General features: G+C 38.2%; 1 protein-coding gene across 1 annotated transcript in view; it reads left to right on the forward strand.

The window, feature by feature from the left end:
- Window positions 1–21,732, forward strand: part of LTBP1 (latent transforming growth factor beta binding protein 1) — a gene marked incomplete at both ends in the record, with an annotated part of 200,233 nt that overhangs the window by 71,070 nt on the left and 107,431 nt on the right. The window contains one exon of the mRNA XM_081997791.1: window positions 18,360–18,584. Coding sequence (XP_081853917.1) covers window positions 18,360–18,584 — 225 coding nt within the window. The remainder of the gene's footprint in view (window positions 1–18,359; window positions 18,585–21,732) is intronic.

The raw sequence follows: 21,732 nt of genomic DNA on the forward strand, positions 1-21,732 counted from the left end.
ATAATTGAGGTTGTCCAGAAGTTTCCAATTATGTATAGACAGAAACTTCCAAGAAGCAGCATAAACATTTTGCTCAAATTTTATTTGGTCTTCTGTTGAAAGTAATGAAGGAAAATTTGACCAATGTATTTAAAAACAATAGGATATTCAAAGGGAATTTAGTAAAAAGACTCGCTATGTAATTATTATTCTAACAGAATTTCCTATCTAGGAAAGAATCTAGAGAGCATAATTATTTAGAACTGTGAAAATGTAAAGCAGTTATTTTACAAAAAGTTGATAGGATTTCTGAATTTTATTCAGACACACATGATCATGATATTCTATCAATGCTGTAGAAAATAGCATTACTTTTTATTAAAGCACTTCTGGTCTTACCAAAGAATTGTGTTGGTTAAAAATGGGAATGACGTGTAAGAAAGCCAGCGTATTTTTATCTGTAGTTTGTGGATGACAGGAAATCCAAGAGCAATGAATGGTGTTTTCTTGCTGCCATTTGCTATGTAATGAAGTTGTTGTTTCTTTGCTCCATATGATACATACTACACATATCCTATTACATTTAAGAGGTACTGTAAGACTGACATTTGACGAAGATTTTCAATATTGTTTGGTATGAAAAGACATTTATTGTAAACAATATTGGAGGGCAAATTTGATGACATATAAAGGCATATAAAAGACCAAGAGCTTGTAGAAGTATTTGTGCAGATTTGAGAATTTAGAGAGTCTTCTGGCAGCTTGAGATGTACACTGTTTAGTTTTCCACCCATTATATTTTATTCTTTGTTTTGTTGTACTGGGTTTAGGAAGAGTTGCTAGAATGGCAACATGGTTTGAAGAGATCCTTTCTTCTCTATTATGAAGTGGCATTTACTACTTGAATGGTGTCAATCTGGGTAGATGACCCATCATGACTGATCTATGTAACCCGCGCCCCAGCAAAACGCTATTCCTATGGCTTCAGCTGAGATTTAGCAGATGTACATGTAGTTTCTCAAATGGAGGATTTAAAATAATTGGTAACAAATGTCATGCAGAGATTTTTGAATTCCTTTTGGTAACATAACTGAGGGGTTTTTTTTTTAATGCTTTGGTTTTCAACCTAATTATGTTCCATCAGACATCCTAATTGATGAGGAGCTTATTTCTGGAATAACTGCTTAGCTCAAGAACAGCGTATGATAATTCATAGTCTGTTTTTAGTAGTGTATTCTCTCGCTTGGGTAAGAGTGAAGTGTTACTTTGAAATATCCTTGGTTTTTGCACTTGAACGTGCCATACTATCATCCTTTTCTGAAGTAGTTATGATGTAAGAACCTCGCTATTCCGCCAGTATTACCAGTTTAGTCCTTTTACTGGCTCTGTAGTGGCTACCTTGTAGCCTTATTTGGTAAAAGTTTTGTTTCTACTGTTCCTGCAGTAATTATCATTTCTGCCTTGTCAGGCTTTATTATTTTATGCTCTTTTTGCTGCCAGATGAAATATTTTTTCTTTTAACAGACACTGGCAGACACTTGAAAATTTCAGAATGCTCGGACAACTTGGTTAACAGATTAACTTTTTAAACTTTCTGCAACAGTAGTCAAGGAAGTTAGTCTGTCAGAGTGTGTGTGTCTCAGGAAAAAAACAAAAGAAAAGAAAAGGATCAGGATGTTAGAGTTTATTCACTGCTTTAGCTGCTAATTTGAAATTTAATCTGTATAAATGATGACCATGCTTGAAATATTTATTCATGCAGCAGCATTGTAATAGCTGTAGCAAAATGAAGGCCAAGTATTTTTCTTCAGACACTAGACTGAGTGTCTAAAATAGAAAGAAGCAACAATAATGGTGGAACTATTTTACATCATCTGCCTTATGGAAGATCCTAGGAAAAAGTTCCCAGCCTGAAGAGCCAATGCAAAACAATTTGGGAGGAACCCCTTATCATGAGCCTCAGTTTAACAGACATTCCTTTTTTCCATTCTCCCTTTGTTCTATAAAGTAAATTTGAGCAAACAGGAGAATTAATTCATTTACTTAAATCCAGGTACTGTAGTGTAGGCTTTCCTAATCTGAACCACTAGTGGACTGAAATTCTACCCTGTAATGTACCACTCTGTGGTCTGAGCAGCACTCAGGGTTTTAATGTATTTTCAATTATTGGTCACCTATACTCAAATTACAAAGAAAAAATATATCTTAAGGATTTTGTTGTTGTTGATAACCACATCTGTTCAGAAGGAATGCTTTCTTTCCCCCATGTATTTATCAGTACTTGTCATCAACAAATAGTTCTGGTTTCTACCATACAGCTTACAGCATCTGTGAGCTCTTTCTTCATAATCTTAAAATAATTATTCAAATGTGACATCTTTCCCTCTGACTCTAACAGAGGCCAGATGCTAATTTAAAGAAAATACATTGTTCAGCCAGATGATTTTAATGAGGTTGAACTTAGACAAGCCTGTTAGCAACTCATTTCCACTTCCTTGCTCACCTTAAGGACTCCAGACCATCACTGTGAAGCAGAAGTCCATCTGCTCTCAAAACACTCGCCAAACTCTATATTATAGAGAACGCAGTTTTTTGGATGTGCAGTCATAGGAAAAACCACAAATGGAAATGGTACAAAATCCACACCTGCAGCCATTCAAAAACACATGGAGTATGTTTCCCTCAAAGTTAAAGCAAAACAGAACACAAAGTTAAAATGCATAATGCTTTATTTTACTGTATATGGTTTTAATTTATAGGGATTAGTGTATGTACATCTGATGAAGTACTGTAAAAAGAGAACTAAGTGCGTTTATTTGAATGATTACATTGTTGAATATTCAAATAAACACACTACCTTGTACAGCTATAATTTTGTTATTGCTAAACCAAATGTCTGTGCACATACCTCACTGACGATCAAGTATATGCCAACTTTGGCTTAAAAAAGAAAGTTGCCTTTGCATTATGCAAGCACAGAAGAGCCTGACAAATTTCTTTACTGGTTAAAATATGGCATTTATCGTAGTTTTCTTAGCAAATGGGTTTGTGTTTAATATGTCCTTTTGGACATTACACAATCAGAAGGAAGCAAGCAGCTATCACTGCTCTATTGATTGCAGTCTTTCACCTTCAGCCTCTCTACTGTCTATTCTGGTTTTGTTTATTCTGCTCCAGATAATTCCTCTGTCTCTGCACAGTGTAGCCTGTATAACTTTCACCTATCCATCCCACCTATAATTAGTTCTTAGATTTGAGTATCACTCTGAGAGGCCTGTTTTGTAGCATAGAGGCACAGAGATTTCTGGATCTTTCTTTTGGAACGTGAACTATATCTTCATTATGCACACGTTTAAATTCTTTGGGTTTTCTATCTATACATAAAAAAATCTGAACTGTTAAAAGGGAACTGTGAACTTTCAACCAGGGATTTACGAATGGTAATCAAGTTGAAGTCCATGGGAATTGCAACCTTTTTTTTTTTTCTACAAACCAAAGTCTTGAAGGATGCCAGTCAATGAATAGAAGGAAAATCCGGTATTTGCTGCTTGCACAGGAAGGGGGTTAAGTTTTAAGAAGCCCAGTCACAGAGAGTATTTCTCATCTGTTTTTTATTCAGCCAAATACTTTGTTAGTTTGTCATGTTGGTTGTATTTTTAGTTTAATTTAAAGATGATAAGCTGAGCTATGAAGTAAAATTTTTATATTTTATATTTTTCAGGTATTTCAAGTTTAAGGGAACTTTCAGCAACTTCTCATTTGATAATTTGGGAACACAAGTTCTCTGACGTCTCTCTGAGAGGGACTACCTCTGTCCATAGATTGTATAGGGCAGTGGTCTCCAAACTTCTTCAATTGTACATCCCTAGCAGTAAAAAATTTTTGAGCACGCACCCCCTATACATATATATATGTTTATTTATAAGTTATATACATGTACTACTGTATATATCATATGTACATTATAAAGCATATATAAAATAGAATTTAAAAATGGATGAGTTAAAGATGAAGTAAACTCTGTTTTGAAAATGTATTTATTAATGGTACAAAACATATTTCTTTCTAGCATCCCAGTAGGTTGTCTTGCAGACCACCTGGGGTGAGCACACCCTGCTTTTGTAGACTGCTGGTGTAGGGAACCAAAGTAGAGCAGCTGCATAACACAGCCTGTAATATTATCTTTCTGCAGTTAGTATATGTCTGTTGTCTCTCTTACTGTTTGATTATATTAAATTCAGTTTGTTATGTTAGATGCTATATATGTAGGTGCAAGAACACCTTTTTTCAATCTAATCGGAAGTTACATAGGTCCAAGAATGTATATTGTGACGACTGGGGCGGAGGGATTTTTTTTGTACTTGCACACGTTTCAGTGCACAGCGTCAGGTACAACACTGTGGTGCGAAGCTTGTCAATGGGGATGTACACAGCTCAGGAGAGTTGGGTGCACGCTTTCGTTGCTTGGAAGTGGACATGACCAGAGCACTGACTGTATTTTAGGTTTACGCAGCTTGTGCTACAATTTATACAGCTATTACGTGGTGTTGAAAGAAGCACAATGAGAAGTGTTGAAGCTGTGTGGGTTTTTTAATGGATTTCTAACTGTACATTCTCTGCAGAGGAACCTTTATCCTTCCTACTCATTAGCACTGACTCTGATCCTTTCTTCCTTCAGAACTCGCAGGATTTGAGTCTTGTACTTTTCACTCGTCTCCTATGACCTAATTTATTACTCAAACTCTGAATAATATCCTTCCCAATATTCTCATATTGTGTCACCTCCTCAAGGTCAACTCCCTAGAAAACTTTCCAATTTCATGTGATGTAGCCAGTGCCAGAAAAACTTAGATAGTTTATATTTTTCATGTTTTTTAACTAGTCCAGGAAGGTCTGGATTACAAGCTATTATTTGTATGTTAATGGGTATCCATTTGAAAGAATCTATTCCTATTTTATTCTTTTTGTAAACTTTTTTACACAAAAATGAGCACTGTGGTAATGTTACAGTAATCAGAGAGCAGTCTCCTCATGTTTGGAAATGATGAAAATTTTTGTAATGACTACAGTTTTTGGGGCTTTTTTTATTCTAAACATAATTTTGTTATTGGAGGATGTCTTGTGGTATGGGATGCAATGGGTCAGTGTTCATAGACCCTTTGGATCTAAGGTTAGGGGTTCATCCCACTCACCAAATCTTACTGAGGTGCCTGAGTCAGGAGCCTAGTAGTCAGTGATGAGAGACACCTTTATGGCAGGTTGGCCTGTGGATGGCCTGAATGGCTTGCTGGGTGAGCCGCTCCTCACTCACTGTGAAACCTCAGGTAACAAGACTCCTAACTTTGATGGCTCAAGAAGGCACAAAAGGTTAAATGGGATGTGTCTCAGCGTAAATATTCAGTTGCCAGAAATATTAAGGTTGCTGATGTCCCTGGCTAGTGTCAGCTTTGCTGCTTCTGTGGTCTTCAGAGCCTTTGCATAACAGAGGTGTGACCAATTGCTTAAATATTTCTCAGGACATTTTGCGATATTGTCTGATGGTAACCAAGTAGTTTGATATCTAAGAGCAGCTCTTTTCGCTGCCTTGTACTACTGAGCATTACTACTTTTTTACTCCTCGTAAGAGTCCAGTACGATTTTTGGAAACAGCCTAATAGAAGAATGGTGTCAGAGCAGAGGATCAGTTTAGTGACTTCATCAGATTGTCACAGTGCATAAGCAGTAACAGCTTAGTGTCATTATGGTCAAGTTACTCATTAATCCTGTAATCCTTAAAGATGGGTAATGCTACTCAGCTGACACCTGAGGGAAAGAGATGAAGATGTCCTTGCTTATTGCAGGGGTTGGACTAGATGACTTGTACCCAAACTATTCTATGATTCTAAGAGTACAGCCTGAAAGGATCCTGTAGCAATAAAGATGCTTGTTGTTATCTGTCCTTCTGCTGTTGAAAATAGATACATTACAACATAAACTAATACATGTTAGTATTATGCATGCTCAGGCACACATAAACTCTACAAAGGAGTAAGAGTCTTAAAAGCACTGGGAACATAGGAAGGGTTAGCTTTCAACAGACACTGGGCACCTTCACTTTGGCAATAGCAATTAAGTTATTCAGGACTGCTTAAAATGATACCTATAAAGCCTTTATACAGCAACATACTATTTTGCAATCTGTTTACATTTTGTATTCTAAGGAAACTGTTTTAAATTTCAGTTGCATATGTCTTGCACAAAGAGGAAAATTAATATCAACACACTGTAGAAATCTGACGAAATTCCTGGAGTAGTGTATTGTGTTCGCATGGCAAGGTTTTGGTAGTGGGTGGCTTCTGTGAGAAGCTGCTAGAAGCTTCCCCCCGTGTCAGATAGAGCCAGTGCCAGCTGGCTCCAAGATGAGCCTGCTGCTGGCCAAGGCCAAGCCCATCAGCAATGGGACGGTGGTAGCATCTCTGGGATAACAGATTTAAGAAGGGGAAAAAACTCAAACCTGCGCACAGCAATTGCAGCCGGAGAGAGGAGTGAGAATATGTGAAACAGCCCTGCAGACCCCCAGGCCAGGGCAGCAGGAGGGGCAGGAGGTCCTCCAGGTACCAAAGCAGAGATTCCCCTGCAGCCCTTGGTGAAGCCCACGGTGAGGCCGGCTGTGCCCCTGCAGCCACGGAGCTCCATGCTGGAGCAGATCTCCACCTGCAGCCTGCGGAGGACCCCATACCAGAGCAGGGGGATGCCCGAAGGAGACTGTGATCCCGTGGGAAGCCTGTGCTGGAGCAGGCTCCTGGCAGGACCTGTGGACCCATGGAGAGAGGGGACCATGCTGGAGCAGGTTTGCTGGTAGGACCTGTGACCCTGTGGGAGACCCAGGCTGGAGCAATCTGTTCGTGAAGGACGGCACCCTGAGGAAGGGACCCAGGCTGGAGCAGTTTGTGAAGAACTGCAGCCTGTGGGAGGGACTCACGTTGGAGAAGTTCGTGGAGAACTGTCTCCTGTGGGAGAGACCCCAGGCTGGAGCAGGGGAAGAGTGTGGCTGCTCCTCCCCCTGAGGAGGAAGGAGCGGCAGAGACAATGTGTGATGAACTGACCACAACCCCCATTCCCTGTCCCCCTGTGCTGCTCAGGGAGAGAAGGTAGAGAAAATCAGGAGTGAAGTTGAGCCTGAGCCCGGGAAGAAGGGAGGGATGGGGGGGAAGGTGTTTTTTAATACTGGGTTTTATTTCTCATTACCCTACTCTGATTTGATTGATAATAAATTAAACTAATTTCCCCAGGTTGAGTCTGTTTTGCCTGTGATGGTAGTTGGTGAATGATCTCTCCCTGTCCTTATCTTGACCCATGAGCCTTTTGTTATATTTTCTCTCCCCTGTCCAGCTGAGGAGGGGAGTGATAGAGCAGCTTGGTGGGCACCTGGCATCGAGCCAGGGTCAACCCACCACAAATAGCTTTTCTGTATGTGTTAGCATCATTATCAAAGGTCTGACGCAGGCCAATGCATTAATGCATTAATTCCTGATAAATGGCAGCTATTGTGTTTTTTTCCTTAGTATACTGATTCTAGGTCTAACTCTTGTGTTATACTCGATATATCAGGATCAGCTCTAATAAAATCAATAGGTTCACCAACTGTGATCAGTGGAGGAGTGCGTTGTCCTTTAACACTCTGTCTATCCCTTTGCCTCTCAAAATAGTGCCTGAATAGTCTGAAATATTGAGAATATTAGAAGCGGACTTAGCAAAGAGTGACTGTGAGTATCATGCCTGTTAGTGAGCCAGAATCCTCCTGTCAATCATTTCTCAACTCCCATAACTTTTGCTATACCCTTTTTATGATGAGTAACCACAGTTAGACCATTTTCCATGATAAAGCATGCCTTTTATTTTTCTGATAGCATTTGAGTATTCTCATACTGTTTTTCAGCCATCCCATTCTTTCCACACTGTAACACTTTAATAGCTTTTTTGGCAACTGTTGGTCAGATGGTGCTCAATTCAGCCACCTACACACAGGCCTATGGTTGCATTTGACATGTCTGAGGATAGCTGGCTTATCACATGAGCTTGGAAGGATGTGATACAGGTCCTATGAGACTCCCGTACCCCTTGGACATGCATTTGAGGGATGGGTAAAACACCTGGGAGCTTATCAGATGTCTCTTGGTTGACTTCATACACATCTTCAAGTCACCAACATCCAACTTTTCTTCCTGAGGTGTTTTAAAGTACTGAGATTAAAGCTGAGGAAGATGTACAAAGTAGTGCGGTGAAATTATCTTGTGCATGTTTGTTCTGGATTTCTTGCTGATCGCGATGCTTACTCAACAAACGTGTATTTCTCTAAAATGTGTTGCAGCCTTGTCCTTTACGGTCTGAACCTGCACCCCACTTTTCAGTATTGGGATCTCCCATAGCTGACAATGTGGTCTTCATTAAAGAATGACTGGTACCCCATTATTGATATGCTTTTATACTGAAAAACAGACAGAATGGGACAAACATGCAGACTGAGACAGCTTAAATGTCAGCACCTACATATGAGGTGCATGTTGAAACTTGTTACAGGCAATGGAGATTTAGAAATTTGTTCAACTCACCCTGATACAGACAGAGAGAACTAAGGCAATATCTACTCAACTCTGTTTTTCCTTGGATGGGATCTCACAGCTTTCTGTCCCCAATGAAGACAGCATCCCCCCAGAAAAGACAGTTCTTTTCTAGTGTATAACTAATTTGTTACATTTACTGCACCTTATGTACAGTGAGTTGACTCTGCCATTAAGCAATGCTCACCACTAGACAGCCTTTCAGCAGCTCTCATAAAGCTCAGTTACTTGTGGAGATAATGATGATCCCAGAAGCTGAGCCTGTACTTACCAGCCAAGTTAGAGAAAGAATTTTAAATGGAAAGTTTGATGTTGGGAGATATGAAAATTTAAAATGCCTAAAGATGTAGGTGATCTGATTTTGTGATGCTTTCTTCTACTTGCCTTGCTTGGTAATTGCCATGTAGTGCTGCATTAAGTAGCATCACAGACATTCCTCTAATTAGGCTTTAAGGTACTACATGATTTGTTAAAGTTTTGTGCTGATAGTGGTAGATAGAGGAATTTAAGAAGAACTAATGAAGTACAGTTTCATTTAAAGAGATATATCTTCCAAAACTGTGAGAACAGTAAAGACATTAAGAGAATAGCTAGACTGCATTTTAGCAGTGCCTTTTTTTAGTGTTTCCTTTCTGTTTATTTTAAAAGTATTGTTCTAGATCTGTAATAGTATTTAAAAAACAACAACTGCTGTAGTTCCTGGGTTTGGAGCTATGTTGTCAACATGTGTAGTGCAAAGAAAATGCATGTTTGTCTATGAAAAAGTGTAGAAAGGTTATTTTGTAAAATGGTATGACTGCAGGCTGAAGATGGTCATGGCTACAGCAGGCACATAGTAGATCTATAAGATTTTTCTTCAGAAACGTAAACATTCAGTAACTTTAACTGAATTGATAAATCATCAAATAGCCATAGGCATTCTGACAGTTGTTGAGCTTCCTTCTTGCAATGTCTCTTTTTTTTTTTCCTTCAGTTTTTAATATGTGCCATATGGCATTTCATAGAGTAGGGAGAGTGACAGAAAGAGAAGGCTGTTTGGGAATGTCTTTATTTTTTGCCTATTGAGAAGAAGAATCCTTCTAAAGCAAGAGCAGTTCCCCAGGATTCTTGGCAGCATATTTTAAAGTGTAAATTCACGCTTGTCCAAAAGGCTTTAGTGACTACTACTTGCTCTTCTACTCAGTGATTCTCAGCTCCATTGAGTTCAGTCGTGAGAACAGAGAATAGGCTGAGAACAGCACTTTGAATCCAACCCTCAAAGCTACCTGCATTTTTCTCTAAATGTTCATATATGGTTTTTCTTCAGTAAGGATTCCTTGACAAGTGAAAATTAAAAGGAGAATTGATTAAGAGAAAAAAAAAATACAGAAAAGTGTAAAAGGGTTGGAATTACTGTTGGAAGTGTTCAGTCATGATTCAGCAAGGAAGAAGGAAGACACCAGCCTGACTTTGTAATCATGAGTGGGACATAGAGGGATCACTGATGACAAGTGGAAAGGGGGAAAACGGTGATTAGTATAAATTAAAAATTATTAAATATAGACAGTTGGTAAGGATAGCTAAAGAATTCACATAAAAATATTCCAGAGTAGACATCAAGTATATAAGAAGCATAGTCGTGGTACAGGAGATAACATACAACAGACACATTTATAAAATTATTACTGCTGATAGAATAAAAGCTAAAGGATTCAATAACACTTTTCTTTGTGTGTGTAAACAATCTGACCAACCTACATGCCTCATACAGAAATGCCCGATTACTTTCTGGAATGTTAGTAACTAGAAATACTGGCTAGAGATGGTTTCAAAGTAGGTGTAGATACCATCTAGTACATGAGAGCTGTTAAATTCAAGGTAGTGATCTTAAAGGGGTCAAAAGGATGAAATCTCATGCTTTGTGAGAAGGATACAATGTTCTTTCCTCTTCTTTAAAAATGTAGGTCAATTGTGGATTAGCAAAAACTAGATTTCAAAAATATTTATCAACTTCGTAGTCTAAGAGATATCTCTAAATAGCCTTTTGATTAAATTAATGAGTCTTTTAAGTACAGAAAATGAGAATCTCATCCTCAACAACATTTAGTCCATCTCGGAAAGGGCCCAGGCATACCAGTTTTACAGCATATCCTTGGGAATTGGCAAACAAATGCTGTGTTAAACCATCAGCAGGAGATGGAGGTTAAAACTCTTTTCCCCTTAATTGTTCTGCCTGGATTCCTTATGGAATATGGGTATTTCAACTGTTGTATCAAAATATGATACAACGAGGGATGCATTTTTAGGACAGTTTATCTTCTCCCTAAAGCAATCTTATTTTTAAAAGCCTTATGTTCTCATAATGTTTAGAAGTTTAGGGTGCTCTTTGCAGCAAAAAAATCATTCAAAGACTCATGTATGCTTGTTAGTTTCTGGATAAAAAAGTTGTTTTATACAAAAGGAAGGTGCACACATCTGTATGTGGCATGTATGCAGATCTCCTTACTCAGGGATTTTTAGAGGCAACGTGCAGATTTGGTGGTCTTGACGGAGTCAAATGTGGTTGCAGTTTTGTCAGAGCAGAGCAAAGACAGTTGTCATTACTTGAACGCAATTCATTCTCTTGCTCAAGAATTCCTTATTAGTTGAGTTCATCCTTGGACTCTGATGTTTGCTTACATCTTTAATGTTAACGGTCTTGAAATGTTATGTGCACTCAACTGCAAACCAACAAAATGACTCCTGCAATGCAGCTTAGCATTAATATTGTTTTGTGGGAGGGGGAGATGTTAATAATAAATGATCATATATAATTCCTGAGAAATGTCATCATTCTGCATTTATCCCTAGTGTTGTGGGTTGTTTTCTAAATAATTTTACCTACAAAAAAAAATTATATGCAGAAAAGGTGGTTTGTATTTTGGAAGTGTTAAATTTGTTTCAGGACTGTTCGTTGTGGCTAACTCTCTTGATTTTGATTTTTCTCTAAGGCTTTCCCCCCCCCCCCCCCCCCTCCAGAAAATGTGCATAATCTAGACAGGAATAGCACCACAAAGCTTGTTTATTTTGGCAATAATTTGGTTTCTTGTCTGGATAAACAATAGTCCTTATGAACCCCATTCCCATGTGGGGGTGCATGGCTTTGTTAAAGATCCATTGGTAATAATAGTTTAAAAATATAAGACAAATTCTAACAAAGTCAGTGACCATGTTAATTCACAATAGCTGATAATCCAGTTTAGTAGCTGCATATTTTTTCTTATACCACTAGGTCTGAGGTAGGTTCCTCTTTGAAATTTTTCCCTGCAGTGTTGCAGATCTTACTTCGTTCCAGAGAAAACATCTGAAGTGCCTTCAGTATCATATTCAGCCTTTTAGGATGATTTCTATTAATGTATTGCAGCATTCAGGGTAAAAAATTGTTTGATAATATCCTTGTTACAGTATTTACACATCTACTGATGAGCAGTATAAGGGACAAAATTTGATGTAATTCCTTTGTATCATTTTCTGGTGAGAAGTTTGGCATAATGCAATGTACCACCTTGAATGGCATAAAGTAGGTTTTTTCCACTTCTGAACATTTAGTTGTTCACAAATGTGAATGTTAATGCATCCGCTGAAGTGACTTCTGCATTTTTTCACAAGATCGGGACTTGGGAGTTCATATGCAAAGGAATGTGCATAACAGCTTTCAATATGTTATGTTGATCATGGTTACAACTACAGAAGCACAGAATAAGGAGAAACAAGATCCTGGGAGTATATAAACAAACTAGATTTTTGTGTTCTTATTCACAAATGGTATTCATCAAGTCTGAAAAAAACAGCCTTCAATAATACAGAAACATACTTTGAAGTAAAGATGTTCTTTGGAGTCTGTCCCTTACCTCTACTGTTCTATTGACTGTCATTCCTACTAATTTACAGTTATTTGTTGCAAAAATATTACATGTTTAAATTCATGCCATTTCGGGGGAATGTATGTTCGTGTAGGCTAATTTAGAACTACTTAATTTCATTTGGTTTATTACTAGTTTATTTACTAGAGAGATTTCTAATGACAGCTCTTTCATCATACTTTTTACTTTGTATCTTTTGTATGTACCTGACTGAGAAATAGTGCACTGTTGTTGTACCCACCTTTCCTGTACTGATTTTCCAGCAATACAGTTACTTTTACAAAGATCTTTCAAAATGCATGTTATTATGCATATTACAGGGAATTAATCTACCTGAGTTCTTGCCTTGTACTTAAGCCATTGTTTCTGCATAAGATTGCATTCAACAAAGAAAATCGGAGGAGAGCCTCAAAACATTTTTTCCCTTCTTGAATACTAGAGATTTCATTAAAACGTGCTGTGTCGGGGAGGCTCATCCCCCAGGCAGTACTGCCATTTGTCACATACCCTGAATGGTGTCTCAGCAGTAGCAGAGAGTAGCCATTTCTACAGGATTGCTTATGTGTGGAACCAAACCTGGTGCTGTCCTCACTCTTTGGATCAGTGAATAGCAGTGGTACGTAACAAGGGATTTGTGGGTGGTAACTCGGCTATTCCCATGAGAAGGGCATCACTTTCCTGTTTTCAGTGGTGAGCAGAAAAGAACACTTTGCATCTGCTGCTGGAGCTCTCCATGAGATTTATTTGTAAAAATTGTGTTTGATTGTTGCCATAGAATGTTTCTCTTAAAAAGTTGTCAAAATACAAACATTAGGATAAATTCAGAGGTGAACGTAGAGGTGTTATACTATTAAACCAAGGCCCTTTTTTCCTTCTGCTTCCCAAAGCACAAGTTTGTAATATGAAGATTATCCTAATCTTGTTTTAAAAGTATAAATTAATTATTTGATTACTTACCTTGCAACTCCTTTACATAACACTTTACAACTAGGAATCTGAAGAGAAAACTGTTTAGGATGAAGTAGTTAGAAAATTGATGGACAACAAGAAAGATGTGGCAAAAACAAATAAATGAGAGGAATAGGGAAGAGTCAAAACTGGAGGATAAAACCATTACTGTAGCTCATGCCTCGGTGCCTTTTGCAAGTTACTGATAGAGTTTCTGCAATTAGAAAGTAGAAATAAGTTGGAGTGATTGCGCAGATCTATGTGTAGCGCCTCTGGCTTTCAACTTTTACCTAAAATGGATGGTGTTTAAAGGCACTACGTTACAAGAATGGTGCATGTGGCAGTGCTTTCCCTCAGTGAATGCCATCTCCTTTCCTGTGAAAAACTGTGTTTGGTAGAACCGCATGCTAGTCCCCGCACTCTCTCTGTGCTTAGTAACAGCAGGGATGAAAGATGCCCGAACAGCTGTGGGGCATGTAATAACGCTGGATAACTGTATAGTACTCAGAGAAAAAATTAATCTGCTGATTTGTGATGCATCCAGTGGAAATACTGTAATCTAATGAGCAGTTTAAGGTTTTCCTTGGAGAGCCTGTTGATGTAATTGAATAGTGCTTACACTTGAATAGTTGACAGCGTGTAAGTTGAAAAGGCAAAGAGTGGTGAGGGAAAGTGAGACAGAAACTCACATGTTCCCTGAGGTGTAAAAGAAGAGGAATTTGGAGAGTCAGATGAGGAACATTTCAAAACCCATCTTCATTTTCTTCAGCACTGGTTACAGGAAGGGAGTTTCCATCCATCCATCCTGAGGGCTTGTTTGGGTAAGCGTGGGCTATTTTTTAAGGATTAGGAGGATTTAGGTGCTTGGAATTTGTTTTGGTACACATTATTTTGATTAAATGAAAACATTCAGACTTGATTAAATTAGTTTATCTGGAGCTGTTCAAGGTTGTTTGAGTATCTTGAAAACAACTTAGATGATGTAATTACATGGACAAACTGTGTATCAGTGGTCTCCTAGCATCTTTGTTGATGATTTCATGCCCTGTTCTTGTGTTTCCAACCCATAGCCGTGGCAGCAGGATTCATGTTGCAAATGGTCATCTTTTTCTCTGCATTCAAGAGCCTTTTGGAGATGCCCTGTGGGGGCATCTTGATGCACCTTCTCTGCTTGGCTCATTTTTAATGGTGATACCCACCAAGCTGTGCCAGGCTCGGGGGAATGAAGGCCTTCGAATGTCAGAGAAATCAAAGCTTGTTATTACCAATTAATTGCCCAAGGATGAGAAGAATACTTAAAGTGTTTGTAATTTCTGGAACCTGTCTGTACATTTCTAAATGATGGATATTCATTTATATTAAGAAGTTGTTAAATTTGTTCAATCACATGTTGGGCTGATCCTTAAGAGACAGTTGAGAGACTTTGTTTACAGCAGATCTGAGTGAAGAATTTGTTGCCTTTCTTAGGTCCATTAATACTTTCTTTCTTTTGTTTGTAAGATACCCACGTGTGAACTGAAATTTCTTGTCATCTTGTGTAGACCTATCTCCACATTTTTATCAGTCTCAGAGCAGCTAGAGGTTTTCACACCATAATGGATATTTTTATTTCCTTTTTTTTTCCTTTTCAGAGGAAATGGCAACAGCCCAGTGAGAATTAGGCTCCAGTGTGCCCTTTGTCTGAATGCCGGTTGTGAACATAAGTGCAAACCCAGTATCTTCTAATGGTGTCTCCCAGCACGTGGGTCTGGTTTTTGTCGGGAATGTCTCCTATGCCTCTGACAGCGTTCAGCCATTCTGTTTAAGTTCTTTAACCTCAATGACAAAACAAAACAAAGCAAAAAACTTTCATCAAAAGTTGAGCTGCTCAAACATACCCTGGCTTTATATCCTGTTTCTATCTTAAGTGGTCCTTTCCTCAGGGCTTTTTGGACTTTGTTAACATGAGATTCCCAGAGTGAGGAAAAGTGGACTTTCCTTCCTCTACCTTTTCCGAGGCTTACCCCACTTCAGCTCACTTTTCTCAAATGGTCTGTGTGTAATTCCAGCTCCGGTGAAGTTGTGTGCCTGTGATTTACAAAACTGATGTCGTCATCAAATGTAGCCCTTTCTCCTGTCCATAAACTACCTGAGGAAACATTGCAAGTAGTGTGTGTGTTTATTATACCTACTTAAAATTATCAGATATTTTATTTCAATGTGTTTCAGTCTTCCTTTTTTGTTAAGTTTTCCTAATTGCCATTTAAGATGATTCAGTTTTTAGTTTAGCCTGGCGATCACATCCTATTTGTTTTTATATGGCTGAGTATAACTTATAGTTGTATATTTCCAAATTTGGAATTTTTAATTACAAAATTTTATATTCTTAGAATTCCTTATAGATTAGGCCAGACCTTCAAGAGATGTAAATCAATATATCTGTACATATCAGTTGACTGAGTGATTTGCACCACATGATAATGTAGGCAACTTGGAATTTTTATTTGTGAAAACTGAGAAATTAAACATTCTTCATTATTTACCTCATGCTAGACTTTCAGTGGCATTTGTTTGCACTTATTTGCACAAGTTATTTGTCTGAATATCCACAGCAAACAGTTATGAAAAGGGACATGAACGAACTCTTTTCTATCGGTATCTTCCTTCACAGTATTTTTAGCACAAACTTGCATTTGCTTGAAAGCAAAGCTTTTCATGTGCCCGTTCGTTACCCAGCGGGCTCCTGCAGGAGAGGAAAGCCTGAAGAGCACCCTGTAATGCAGAGATACCTGCGTGACAGGGCCTGCCAGACACCAACAGCTTTATAGGAACAGGAGCTCAGAGGAAATTAATTTATTTTGGTGGAAATACTGTGTATATTGCTTAAAAGCTGGATTTTCCGTGTTACCTTGTTGCCTTGAGGCCGGAGAGGGGAGGGAGAAAATCTATGGGATAGGCTTCTTGCACTCAAGGAATTCCTCAGTGAGACTTTCTGTTTGCCCTTGTTTCACAGTACTGCTTTCAAACACCAAATTGCTGCCCCCTTAGTGTTGCTTTACACTGTTTCATTGTGCCATGTTACTTTTGTAGGAAAACTGACTTAGCTTTCAACCTTGCTCAGGGAGATCGTTATGAGTACCTAAAATTCTTTGTGTGTTGTCGCCATTACAGTGAACTTGCTCATTTGTGGGTGCTCAGGGAGAAATGGTGCCAGAGAGAGATAGCTGTCATGCTTTCATTACTGCTGGGGTCAAAACCCCTTCATTTTGCCCTGAAGTAACAGCTGTTCTGTAAGGATATCTTTTATACACTCAGATAAAGTCCCAACAGCGTTGGGACACAAAAAATTGAGTCCTGTGCTGGCATGGGTAGCCTTCTGAAGTCAACTAGGCCTTTTAGCTCAGTGCTCCAGGCTGAAGTACTTTTAGTCAGTTTATATGAAATGAAAATATGAGATAAGATGAGAAAAATATTAAATATAGATTTGCAGAACAGAGTGGAAAACCAATTCCGGCTGTTTACATTTCTATGTGGACCTATCTGGCCATCAGTCATTGCCGTTCCACACCCTGTCAATACAACCTGAGGGTGCTGTGTGACGAGCCAGGCCGTTTCTTGAGCACTCTGCCTGGGCCAAGTGGATGACGCAGCTGGGTTGGAACTCCTTGGGCTGCTGGATGTCCTACTTTGTCTTCTTGCGACACACAACACACAGGTTCCTTTTCCAATACTGACATTTTATGATATTAATAATAGCAATAGGCTGTGGTTGTCCAGAGGTTACGGCACTTGGAATAATAAAGCACTAGGTTCCTAATTACCTTCCGTTATGTACAATTTCTCATTTTTGTTGTAATTCAATATAGAGCAAGCAATAGCAATCCAGCCAAATGCCATAGTTACTGTAAAGTCTAGATTTTTATTTATTTATTTTTACAGTCAGAATCTTATCTTAAAGCTGACAAATGGATACTGTATGCTATTTCTACACAAACCTCTGATTTCTGAAAAAATTACCTTAGTTTGTCTCAAACAAAAACTTACGGTATTTTTCCTGTTTTTTTAACATCATTTAGTTCTTGAAAATGCTGACAGCTCAGATAGTTTATGGTTGATTGTAAAGTCCCACATCGTATTTTTAGAAAATGCTGAACCATGCCTATTACTGTTTGTATCTCTGAGTTAAGAGATATTTTTCATTTATGTTGTTGTTTTTCATGTTTTATCTGATAATTGTTGTAAATGTGCAAGTACTGGCTGACACAGAAGTAATTACCCTTGTCTTTATATTGGAGTTAAAATATTTTAATACTTTGGAATTTGTCTCTGAAATAATTTGAGTAGCATCTCCCAGTATTTTTATAATCTTCATGGGTTGGGTATACAAATTAGCTTTTTTATCTGAGAGAGAGATACTGAGCAAAAATCTAGATACTCAGTGAGACATGGTTTTCCAGAGAACAACCGAGGCTTACAGTGAAAATGGAAAATTTATCTCCTCTGGTGAGTTTTTCCCAGTCTTCCAGGGAAGCATAGGTGGTCCAGGATTTTCAGAAATGGGAAGCTGACTAAATAAGAATACCTGTACTGAAGTGTGAATAAGAGGTGCAGCCAGGCACCATATTAATTTAGCATCTTGCTTAATAGTATAATGAAATAAAATAGTTAGGATTTCTAAGGGAAGAAAGTGCTTGCCTTGTTTGTCATGGAGAGAAGATGCAAACCAGGCAGAGGCCAAAAGGAGGGTTTGTGATGGAAGGAAGGTGCAAGCCAGGCAGACATCGCAAGGAGGGGAAGGGAAGTGGTTCTGCCACAAGGCAATTAAAAGCGCATGTTGGATGGATAGTCGTTCCTCAGATTTCGGAAGAACAAAGAGCTCCAACCCTATTCCTTTTTTCCTCAACTTCTTTATGATATGTGGTCAGATAAGCTGAAGTAATTAACAAAATTTTTTTTTCTGTTTTCATTTCAGTTATTTGCCATCTTCCATGCATGAATGGAGGCCAGTGCAGTTCTAGAGATAAATGCCAGTGCCCTCCTAATTACACTGGTAAACTTTGTCAGATCCCGGTGCAGACTGCCAATACTCCAAAACTGTACCATCACACACAACAGGTGAACAAGGCTGTAGGATCACAAATTATCCACTCTACTCATACATTACCACTGACAATGTCTGGACAGCAAGGTGTAAAAGGTAACGTTTTTCTTGATAGATTTTTTTTTTTCTTTGGAGTTGATTTTATTAACTAATTCTGGGTATCTAACCAGTAACAATAGTGGTCTGTCTACATAGTTTGAAGCTTGACACCACAATTGGGAGCTCAGCAGAATGACTGGAAAGTATTTTGCTCAATCACTGAAATAATAAGAAATGACAGTGCTATTGAAAAGAGTTTGTAAGTACTTAGCTTTATGGTGGAATTTAGTGCAGATTGCAGAGTCAAAGGGTAATGCAGGGGGCTTCTTCCAGGAATGTAGACTTGCTCAAAAAGAGAATGAATGTGGCTGAGCAGAGTCCATAAATTGCAGTATACCTAGATAGAAATTTGCACATGATTCCATGGTTACTAGTGGAGGGAAGAGACAATGCTTTCAACATAACAAAATTTAAGTCTAATGTAAAACTAAAAATATAATGAGTGTTAATCTTCATTATATTATTTGGTAGAGTCCTATAAGTTAATTTTGTGGGTAACTTTTTAATCTAGATAGGCCATGATATGATTCAGTTAAATAGAACATTCTTTCCAGGTCATGTAACAATATTGTAGAAAAAAGTGGTAAGGATTTCCTACTGCTAATGCTGTGAAGAAGGCAGAGGATCAGAAACTAGAAAAGCTGTGATGTTAATCAAATTTTGCCCAAAGAAAGTTCAGTCAGCTTCAGGTTTCCATTTCCCCTAATACTTTTTTGTGAGGTAACAAGTTCTGGTGACCGTGAAGTGTTGAATTTGTTCCCTGTGTGTCCTGTGACTCTAGGTAGTATTTTATCTGGGTGAAATCCTGTCCATATGGAAAGACCCCTGCAATTCAGTTTCATATTGTATGAATTAATGTGAATTTTGTTTGTTTGAATTGACAGATTGGTTTTTATTGTCAGGGGTAATTTTACAATTACCTCTCCAAGATCACTAGTTCTGAGTTAAAAAAAAAAAAAATGGGGGAAAGATGTTGAGGCTCAGTTCTTGGCAACTGGTTCCTGAATAACTTTGCTAAAAGAGGCCAAACTATTTGTATGTTTGTGATAAATATAACCTAATGTAGTAATTCTGTTTTCAGAAAGGGGTATAGCTGTGAAGGAAGTGTTGACAGTATCCTCCTGGAAACACAGTATTTTATAAATGCTTTTAAGTATCTGCTCCGTCATCTTAATGGATTTGTTCTCTAGGGACTGCTGCACGGTCCATTGGGAAATAGTTTCCACTGACATGTTGGAGTATTTGTTCCTAAAGCTCTGCAGAACTTTTCTGACTCTAAAAAAAAAAAAAAAAGAAAGGATGAGGGGGAGGAGTGAGAGATGATCATATAATTACCTAAACATTTAGCAGAACAGTAATTTATTTCTGTGACTATTTAATTCCAGATCAAATTATCTAGACAATATGGTGGACCATAAAAACAAACAAACCCCCAAAAACCTCCCAACATTTTAAGACATAGTTGTTTTTCAGATTGAGAGTTGCTGTCTTAAAACACGATGGGTTTCTCATTGCTAAAGAGTCTGACCTTTTGAATATTTTTTTTTCCTCAAGTCCTCATCAGAACCATCAGCAGTCACAATGCCTTTTCTTCTCTTTCCGTGCCCAAATGAGGATGTTGGATTGTGGAGAGAGGAATGTTTCATTTCTTTCAAGGAAAGAATAAAACAATCCATTTTGAAAGGGCTGGCAGAAACAAAAATTAATCAGCTCATCTAGGCAGTGATCCAAGACCTGGAGAGAATTGTGGTAATAATACTACATGGGAGGAACCAGCCTAAATTTGATGTTTTCAGCATCTGAACATCCCTAGGTGGATTGATATATTAAAGCAGAGCCAATTCAGTGGTTTCTTTTGAGGGCTGATATATTTTTGAGATTTATCCGATGGAGAAACTAGTTGAAGGGATTTCTCCTCATACATAAAAATGTATGATAGTAAGTTGGGTGAGTTTTGTTCTTTTTACAGCCAGACTATGCTGTCTTGTCTTGCCCTGCAAAACCAGTCTAATAGCCTAAAAAGGGCCTTACTGCTTCTCCTTGTAAGACTGAATCTTTTCCTTGTGGGTTTACCTGTAACAGAACTCATGTAGCCTAAATTTTCTTGAAGGATATTTTCTGCTACAGGCAAGATCTGAAGAGCCATTAAGTCCCTGCTGACTTATGTCCCAGACATATTTTGCTGACTTTCTACTGCCTTATTCCTGATGTTTCTGTCTGCAATATGTTGAAGATTTTCATAAATGAAACAATGCAGAGCAGAGTAAAAATATATTTTTTTCTTTTAAGGAATTCCTATGTGAGACCAATTAAGACTGAAAAAGTGCCCCGAGAAATTAAAATAATGTGAAAAACCAAAAGCAATTTCTACAAAATAATATAATTTTAAAACAGCTAAAATAAATGAAATATACTTCCTGGGAAGTGGAGCTGTGAGGTTGAAATTTGTAAATAAGAACTGAAAATGCCTAACCAAGTTCTAAAGAACAACCTGTCCTCCTGGAGGCAAGGAGACAATTCAGAAGACTCAACAATCCAGTATGCATTATAGAGAAAGTATGTCAAATTATATTTGTTGGTTCTTGATGTTTGGAAGTGGTGTTACATCCCATGGATTGGCTGGCCTTGAGTAGTCTGTGCAATACTTGCTGTCGAGAGAGACACAGCCAGACACAGTAAATGCTAGCTTTGTTATGCAGCTTACAAACCATAAAATGTTTTACACACCTCTCCTCCCTGCCCTGCACCCCCCAATAATAATTTGAGTTACATGTTGAAAGGGCATTTTGTGTTTCAGTGTAAAGAGGATTGAGGGGCATAAACAGTTCTGTGCACGTTACGTTGACTGGAGGGTCTCAATCTATATACCCAGACTTAAAACTACAACCTTATTTAAAAACGGAAGTATCTGAAAAGCATTTCCTCCCTCTTTATCTGCCAAATCCTGAATTCAAAGTTCAGTGAAGGGAGTGGTGATTTTAGATAGTTGAGATGCTGGCAACTCTTGCAGGGGCAAACTCGGGACTTGGCAGGTATATAAAGGTGAAGGGATGAAATCTGAAGCTTTTTCTGTCTTCCAGAGAAAGATGATGGATCTGAAAGAGAAAATAAAGCCTACTATATATCCAAAAATAACCCAGTATAG

Source organism: Phaethon aethereus (assembly GCF_964289735.1).
Source record: "Phaethon aethereus genome assembly, chromosome: 3".
NCBI lineage: Eukaryota > Metazoa > Chordata > Aves > Phaethontiformes > Phaethontidae > Phaethon > Phaethon aethereus.